The sequence below is a fragment of the Salmo salar genome, chromosome 15 (genome assembly GCF_965601325.2).
Source record: "Salmo salar chromosome 15, fSalSal1, whole genome shotgun sequence".
Taxonomy (NCBI): domain Eukaryota; kingdom Metazoa; phylum Chordata; class Actinopteri; order Salmoniformes; family Salmonidae; genus Salmo; species Salmo salar.
In genome coordinates this window covers 115238039-115247651 of record NC_138305.1, presented here as the reverse complement: position 1 = coordinate 115247651, position 9613 = coordinate 115238039, and the positions used below count along the sequence as shown (strand labels likewise).

Here is a 9613-nt window from a genome sequence, read left to right as displayed (position 1 = left end):
GGACAGAAATTTCTTAAACTTCCTTTAGATTTTGTGGGGGGACTATATGTTGTTCAATGCGTATCAATACAAATTTTATTGGTCACATACACGTGATTAGCAGATGTTATTGCGGTTGTAGCGAAATGCTTGTGTTCCTAGCTCCGACAGTGCAGTAATATCTAACAAGTAATATCTAACAAATTACACAACATATACCCAATACACACACATCTAAGTGGGAATGAATTAAGACTATATACATATGGATGAGCGATGTCAGAGCGGAACGGACTAAGATACAGTAGAATAGTATAGAATTCAGTATATACATATGAGATGAGTAATGTCAGATATGTAAACATTATTAAGTGACTAAGATACTGTAAAATAGTAGAGAGTTTTCAGCTATACTTTTTGTGTCTGTTTATTTACCACCACAGACAGATTCTGTCACGAAGACCGCACTCAGTCAGCTGTATAAGGAAATAACCAAAGAGGAAACCACTCACCCAGAGGCGGCGCCCCTAGTGGCCGGAGACTTTAATGCAGGGAAACTTCAATCAGTTCTACCAAATTTCCATCAACATGTTAAATGTGCAACTAGAGAGAAAAAAATTATTGATCACCTTTACTCCACACAGAGACACGTACAAAGCTCTCCCTCGCCCTCCATTTGGTAAATCTGACCACAACTCTATCCTGCTGATTCCTGCTTACAAGCAAAAACTACAGGAAAAGGAGGACCGAGCACGCCCCCATTCTCATCGACGGGGCTGTAGTGGAGCAGGTTGAGAGCTTCAAGTTCCTTGGTGTCCACAGCAAAGCGTCAATACAGGACTAAGATCGAATCCTACTACACTGGCTCCGACGCTCGTCTTATGTGGCAGGGCTATTACAGACTACAAAGGGAAGCACAGCCGTGAGCTGCCCAGTGAAACTAGCCTACCAGACGAGCTAAATCACTTCTATGCTCGCTTCAAGGCAAGCAACACTGAGGCATGCATGAGAGCATCAGCTGTTCCGGACGACTGTGTGATCACGCTCTCCGTAGCCGACGTGAGTAAGACCTTTAAACAGGTCAACATACACAAGGCTGCGGGGCCAGACAGATTACCAGGACGTGTTCTCTGGGCATGTGCCGTGTGGCTCAGTTGGTAGAGCATGGTGTTTGCAACGCCAGGGTTGTGGGTTCGATTCCCATGGGGGACCAGTATGGGAAAAAAATTATGAAATGTATGCATTCACTACTGTAAGTCGCTCTGGATAAGAGGAAGGGTAACCTTCCTTCTGCCTGCACACACCAGTATGGATGAAACATAGTAGGGTAACCTTCCTTCTGCCTGCACACACCAGTATGGATGAAACATAGTAGGGTAGCCTTCCTTCTGCCTGCACACACCAGTATGGATGAAACATAGTAGGGTAACCTTCCTTCTGCCTGCACACACCAGTATGGATGAAACATAGTAGGGTAACCTTCCTTCTGCCTGCACACACCAGTATGGATGAAACATAGTAGGGTAGCCTTCCTTCTGCCTGCACACACCAGTATGGATGAAACATAGTAGGGTAGCCTTCCTTCTGCCTGCACACACCAGTATGGATGAAACATAGTAGGGTAGCCTTCCTTCTGCCTGCACACACCAGTATGGATGAAACATAGTAGGGTAACCTTCCTTCTGCCTGCACACACCAGTATGGATGAAACATAGGGTAGCCTTCCTTCTGCCTGCACACACCAGTATGGATGAAACATAGTAGGGTAACCTTCCTTCTGCCTGCACACACCAGTATGGATGAAACATAGTAGGGTAACCTTCCTTCTGCCTGCACACACCAGTATGGATGAAACATAGTAGGGTAGCCTTCCTTCTGCCTGCACACACCAGTATGGATGAAACATAGTAGGGTAGCCTTCCTTCTGCCTGCACACACCAGTATGGATGAGTTGTAGTCTTGTCACTCTTGTTCTCTCTCCTCTTTCTGTCTTCCTCTGTGGCCATACAGCTGTCTGTCTGTCTCTCTGCATGCAGGCTACTATGTTGTAATGGTGAAAACGCCTCTCTCCATAGTGGTAGAGTTGTTAGCGGAGGTGGCTGCTCTACCGTTTGCAGTCCTGACCACCAGAGAACAGCTGCACCTCCAGCTGAACAGCAACCAGGACCAGACTGACAGACAGACTGACCAGATCATGGTTTAGATCTGACGCAGACTAGACACACCGGCTACATTCTCCAGAAGTGTGCACTTATATTATCCCACTTGTGGATCCAAAATGAATTGACTGGTTTGAGGAATATGGTGGAAACTCTCTCCAGCCATACCTGCACCAATCCAATGCTTTTAAATGAATGGGCTGGTGAGAAATAAACACACAAGAATGAAGATATATATAAGGAGTACCAATACCATATCAATATGCAGGGAATGGGGAGACGTGGTAGTTGAGGTAGATACTGTATGTACATGAAGGCAGGGTAAAGTGACTAGGCATCAGGATAGATAATAATAAGGTATTTGAGGTAGATATGTACATGAAGGCAGGGTAAAGTGACATCAGGATAGATAATAATAAGGTATTTGAGGTAGATATGTACATGAAGGCAGGGTAAAGTGACTAGGCATCAGGATAGATAATAATAAGGTATTTGAGGTAGATATGTACATGAAGGCAGGGTAAAGTGACATCAGGATAGATAATAATAAGGTATTTGAGGTAGATATGTACATGAAGGCAGGGTAAAGTGACTAGGCATCAGGATAGATAATAATAAGGTATTTGAGGTAGATATGTACATGAAGGCAGGGTAAAGTGACATCAGGATAGATAATAATAAGGTATTTGAGGTAGATATGTACATGAAGGCAGGGTAAAGTGACATCAGCATAGATAATAATAAGGTATTTGAGGTAGATATGTACATGAAGGCAGGGTAAAGTGACTAGGCATCAGGATAGATAATAATAAGGCATTTGAGGTAGATATGTACATGAAGGCAGGGTAAAGTGACCAGGCATCAGGATAGATAATAATAAGGTATTTGAGGTAGATATGTACATGAAGGCAGGGTAAAGTGACTAGGCATCAGGATAGATAATAATAAGGCATTTGAGGTAGATATGTACATGAAGGCAGGGTAAAGTGACTAGGCATCAGGATAGATACTAAAAGTAAAAAAAGGCTGCGTTTTTAGACAGACAGTCCAATTCTATTGAGCAATCTGATCAGCTCTGAAAAAAAATCTGATGTGAAAAGATCTGTTTTGATTGGTCAAAAGACCAATTCGTGGAATTGGGCTGCCTGTGTTTCCTAAAAGCAGCATATAGAGCAGCAGCAGATATGGTGAGTGTATGTGTGTGATAGTATATGTGTCCAAGAGCGGAAGGTAAACCAGCGGTATAACAATGACCGAAAGGTTGTCAGCTCAAATTCCGAAGCCGATCATGTGAAACTGTCGATGTGCCCTGAAGGAAGACACCTAACCCCACTTGCTCCAGGGTCGTCTTTAATAATGTCTGAGTTGGAAATTTGCCACCAATCTCTGTTTGGTTTCCTCCGGAATCAGATTAAAGTAAATTTGAATATAAAATTATAGCGTCTACGGTGGGGGAATTATATTGAAGTATATATTGAGTTGATCCGGCCGAGCGTTGCCGATAACTGCCGAAGTGTTTCGGAAACGCGTATCTGGTTTACTTCCTGGACCAATGGTGGCGGCCATCCTCTGCTAGCCCGAAAGCCCAGCCTCCTCGAGTAGCTGGTGCAGTTTGATAACACGGACCAGGCAGGACTGGATAGCTACAGGATTTCAGTGTTTGCAGCGATACTAGATACTTTGTTTAATAGCATGATTCGTGCAATAGCATCATAGCTAGCTGAAACGCGATAGCTCCACTGCACTGTATTGGCAAGTCGCCTGTTTTAACCCATCTATTGTTGAGCGCGTCTGCCAGCGTTTTGATTACAGTGAGTGGGGAAGGAAGAAAACGCACACACCCCTCCGCTCTTATGGTAGTGACTAGCGGGGAGGCTCGGGAAAAGAAAGAATAGGTAGAGAGATCTCGATTGTTGTCTTTGGAAAGTTGATTCTACTTCCGAGTATAAAGGTTGGTCATCCCAATGGCGTCAATTTCGAAGGTGTCCATTCTGGATTACTTCAACATCGTGTTCGAGGGGGAGAACGGAAAGATCGAGTCCAACTGTAAAGCATGCGGCACCAGGATACAGGCGAAGAGGAGCGTCACATCCAACTTCGTCACACATCTCAAGGTACCGTATAGATCTGTTTTAACTAAGCCATAGATCTGTTTTAACTAAGCCATAGATCTGTTTTAACTAAGCCATAGATCTGTCTGACAGTAGGTGACAGGTACAGTAGGCTATAGGCAGGGTTGGGTGAGTTACTTTTCTAAATGTAATCCGTTACTAGTTACCTGTCAAATTGTAATCAGTAAGGTAACTTTTGGATTCTCCAAACCCAGTAACGTAATCTGATTACATTTAGTTACTTTTAAATTACTTTCCCCTTAAAAGGCATTCGAAGAAGACAAAAATGTATGATACCAATTTAATGACATCTATTGCAGGATAAATCAATGTTAAAGATTACATAACTGGCCATATTTGGATGTTAAATTTTACTTTATGGGTTGGTTATGTAGGCTTCTTCTGACCCATCACTTTCTAATACATATTTACATTACATTTACGTCATTTAGCAGACGCTCTTATCCAGAGCGACTTACAAATTGGTGCAAATTGGTGCATAATATGATTAAATTATATCTTTACATTAAAAACCAAAGTCCATCAGAATTCCAATCATTCCAAAAAATTGTATTCCCTGCGATCTTCAAGAACAGGACTTGGAAATATGGAAGTATAGATTATCCAAATTGATTTACCTGAACATGACCCAAAACTAAGGACTTATTAGCCAGCACTACTCTGTTGTTTATGATTTGGTTGTCATAGAGGACTGATTGGGCTCATTGATTTAAGTTGAAAAATAAATGCTGTGCTCATGGAATGGCTTTGAGCACTACTGAAAAGTGCTATTTACATGTGATAAATGAATGCCATATTCTGCATTTGCTAAAGGCCTATTGTTTACCTTTTTCTTGGTGACACTTTGATATCTTGGTAATATGCAGCTGTTTAAAGGGCAAATCCACAGAAGAAACAGAAGCAACAAAGATACAATAACAAAACGGTCGCCCCGCCTCTGTTTTGGTGAAAAACTGAGGGATTGGCCAGGAGAAATGTAACCACTCTCAGATTAATAGACAGAGCTATGGATGCAAGGACTGACCATCCATGATATCAAAAGTATTGTTTTAACGAAGTTATGAGGCTATACAGTGTTTGTTTACATTGGAGTGAAACAAGCTTATATTTTGGGTTCTCATGGAGTTTGACAGTTGAACTAAGCTCATGAGGCATTTATAAGTTATATTCTTCAAGAATCAATGGACATATATACAGTAACAATCAAAAGTTTGGACACACCTACTCATTCTAGGGTTTTTCTTTATTTTTTTTATATTTTCTACATTGTAGAATAATAGTGAAGACATCAAAACTATGAAATAACACATGGAATCTTGTAGTAACCAAAAAAGTGTTAAACAAATCAAAATATATTTTATTTTTGAGATTCTTCTAAGTAGCCACCGTTTGCCTTGATGACAGCTTTGCACACTGTTGGCTTTCTCTCAACCAGCTTCTTGAGGTAGTCACCTGGAATGCATTTCAATTAACAGGTGTGCCTTGTTAATTTGTGGAATTTCTTTCCTTAATGCGTTTGAGCCAATCAGTTCTCTTGTGACAAGGTAGGGGTGGTATACAGAAGATAGCCCTATTTAGTAAAATACCAAGTCCATATTATGGCAAGAACAGCTCATATAAGCAAAGAGAAACAACAGTCCATCATTACTTTAAGACATGAAGGTTAGTAAATCTGGAAAATGTCAAGAACTTTGAACATTTCTTCAAGTGCAGTCACAAAAACCATCAAGCGCTATGATGAAACTGGCTCTCACGAGGAATGCCACAGGAATGGAAGACCCAGAATTACCTCTGCTGGAGAGGATAAGTTCATTAGAGTTAACTGCATCTCAGATTGCAGCCCAAATAAATGCTTCACAGAATGCAAGTAAGACACATCTCAACATCAACTGTTTAGAAGAGACTGTGTGAATCCCGCTTTCATGGTTGAATTGCTGCAAAGAAACCACTAGTAAAGGACATCAATAAGAAGAAGAGACTTATTTGAGCCAAGAAACACGAGCAATGGACATTAGACTGGTGGAAATCTGTCCTTTGGTCTGATGAGTCAAAAGTTTAGATTTTGGATTCCAGCCATCATGTCTTTGAGAGACTCAGAGTAGGTAAACGGATGATCTCCGCATGTGTGGTTCCCACTGTGAAGCATGGAGGAGGAGGTGTGATGTTGTGGGAGGGCTTTGCTGCTTACACGGTCAGTGATTTTTTATTTATTTATTTAGAATTCAAGGCACACTTAACCAGCATGGCTACCACAGCATTCTGCAGCAATACTCCATGCCATCTGGTTTGGGCTTAGTGGGACTGTTGTTTTTCTACTGGACGATGACCCAACACACCTCCAGGTTGTGTAAGGACTATTTGACCAAGAAGGAATATTATGGAGTGCTGAATCAGATGACCTGGCCTCCACAATCACCGGACCTCAACCCAATTGAGATGGTTTGGGATGAGTTGGAACCCAGAGTGAAGGAAAAGCAGCCAACAAGTGCTCAGCATATGTGGGAACTCCTTCAAGACTGTTAAAAAAGCATTCCAGGTGAAGCTGGTTGAGAGAAGGCCAAGAGTGTGCAAAGCTGTCATCAAGCCTAATGGTGGCTACTTTGAAGAATCTAAAATATAAAGCAGATTTTGATTTGTGTTACACCATGGATTACAGGCAACATCCGCATCGATCTAAAGGCTAGAGCTGCCGCTTTCAAGTAGCGGGACACTAATCTGGACGCTGATAAGAAATCCCTCTACGCCCTCAGACGAACCATCAAACAGGCAAAGCATCGATACAGGATTAAGATTGAATCCTACTACACCGGCTCTGACGCTAGTCGAATGTGGCAGGGCTTGAAAACTATTCCGGACTACAAAGGAAAACCCAGCCGCGAGATGCTTTGACGCGAACCTACCAGACGAGCTAAATGCCTTTTTATGTTCGCTTCGAGGCAAGCAACACAAGCATGCATGAGAGCATCAGCGGCTCCGGACGACTGTGTGATAACACTCTCGGTAGCCGATGTGAGTAAGACCTTTAAACAGGTCAACATTCACAAAGCCACAGGGCCAGACGGATTACCAGCATGTGTACTCAAAGCATGCGCGGACCAACTGGTAAGTGTCTTCACTGACATTTTCAACCTTTCCCTGACCGAGTGTGTAATGCCTACAGTACTGTGCAAAAGTTTTAGGCAGGTGTGAAAAAATGCTGTAAAGTAAGAATGCTTTCAAAAATGGACATGTTAATAGATTATATTTATCAATTAACGTAATGCAAAGGGAGTGAACAGAAGACAAATCTAAATCAAATCCATATTTGGTGTGACCACCCTTTGCTTTCAAAACAGCATCAATTCTTCTAGGTACACTTGCACAAAGTCAGGGATTTTGTAGGCATATGGTCAGGTGTATGATTTAACAATTATACCAAACAGGTGCTAATGATCATCAATTCAATATGTAGGTTGAAACACAATCATTAACTGAAACCAGAAACAGCTGTGTAGGAGGATTAAAACTGGCTGAGGAACAGCCAAACTCCGCTAACAACGTGAGGTTGCTGAAGACAGTTTACTGTCAAGACTGAGCACAGAAACAAGTCACATACTGCATCAGCAAGGTCTCTCCCAGGCAGAAATTTCAAGGCAGACAGGGGTTTCCAGATGTGCTGTCCAAGCTCTTTTGAAGAAGCACAAAGAAACAGGCAACATTGAGGACTGTTGACGCAGTGGTCGGCCAAGGAAATGTACTACAGCAGATGAAAGACACATCATGCTTACTTCCCTTTGCAATCGGAAGATGTCCAGCAGTGCCATCAGCTCAGAATTGGCAGAAAACAGTGAGACCCTGGTACACCCATCTACTGTCCACAGAATTCTGGTCAGAAGTGGCCTTCATGGAAGACTTGCAGCCAAAAAGCCATACCTCCGACGTGGAAACAAGACCAAGCGACTCAACTATGCACGAAAACACAGGAACTGGGGTGCAGAAAAATGGCAGCAGGTGCTCTGGACTGATGAGTCAACATTTGAAATATTTGGCTGTGGCAGAAGGCAGTTTGTTCATCGAAGGGCTGGAGAGTGGAGGTTCCTTGCAAGCTTGGGGCTGCATTTCTGCAAATGGAGTTGGGGATTTGGTCAGAATGAATGGTCTCCTCAATGCTGAGAAGTACAGGCAGATACTTATCCACCATGCAATACCAATAAGGAGGCATCTGGTTGGCTCCAAATTTATTCCTGCAGCATGACAACGACCCCAAACATAGTTCTTAATGACTTTCGCTGTATCTTCAGCGTAAAGAAGAACAACACGTCAATGATTGTAAGTTGGCAAGTAATACCGATGGTCAGGGCAGATATCCCACTCGCCGTCGGCGGATCCTTACGAGGCACCCCACCCTGTGTCCTCTGTACCTGCGTCTCTTTCTCCTGCCAATGACGGGGATGTTGGCCTTGTCGAGTGTTCGCAGTATATCCTGTGCTTCCTGCTTGTTGAATAAAAAATCTTAGTCTGATCCGAGGTGAGTGATCGCTGTCCTGATATCCAGAAGCTCTTTTTTGCCGTAAGATACGGTGGCAGAAACATTATGTACAAAATAAATTACAAATAACACGAGAAAAAACACATAGTAGCACAATTGTTTAGACGCCCGTGAAACTGCTGCCATTTCTTCCACCGCCATCCATTAGGCCTAGGGATTATTTATTTTATCAGAGTGAATTAGATTGAGCAATAAAAGCTCCACTTTTATTCTATAGGCTGGGATCCACACTATGCGGCTGTTGCAAGAGTGCATTTTTCACTGGCTGTCCACTGGTTTCAAAAACAATGATTGATTGGGCATCTTAAACTTAATGAATTCAAACATTATTGGGTTCAAACACATATTTACATTTGTGAACAGCCATCCACAATGCGCAAATAGCTAAATGAGAGAGCGCATTTATGTGAATTACACTGCTGCTATGTAGATATCAATAATAAGTGATATCCGTATCGCCGTTGACAACACTGCTGTCATCCTCTAAACGTTTATTAAAGTTGGATCATCTTTGGATGCCAACAGCAGTCGCACCATTGGAAAACACAGCTTGGACTGTAGCCTTCAAAAGCCTATTCCTGCGCTTTCCCCGCGATCCATCAAACACATTTGGTGTGTCAACGCAGTGGTCTCTGACTCGCGGTCAGACTCGCTCAGGAGGAACAAACTTAAACTTGCACCTTTTTCAATGCTGGTTTGAATGTCTTTGAGAACAGACAAGTGTCCAATATTTTTTCGCAAACATCCTTTCTGAATTTCAAAGTAATCCTCAAAGTAATTAATTTTTTCAAAAGTATCTTAACTAAGGTATAGAT

General features: G+C 42.3%; 1 protein-coding gene across 1 annotated transcript in view; it reads left to right on the top strand.

Moving 5' to 3' along the window:
- Positions 1 to 3679: 3679 nt before the first annotated feature.
- si:dkey-109j17.5 (zinc finger BED domain-containing protein 4) overlaps positions 3680 to 9613 on the top strand; it is a 32720-nt gene continuing 26786 nt past the window's right edge. The window contains exon 1 of the mRNA XM_082962319.1: positions 3680 to 4252. Coding sequence (XP_082818445.1) covers positions 4103 to 4252 — 150 coding nt within the window. The 5' untranslated portion in view covers positions 3680 to 4102. The remainder of the gene's footprint in view (positions 4253 to 9613) is intronic.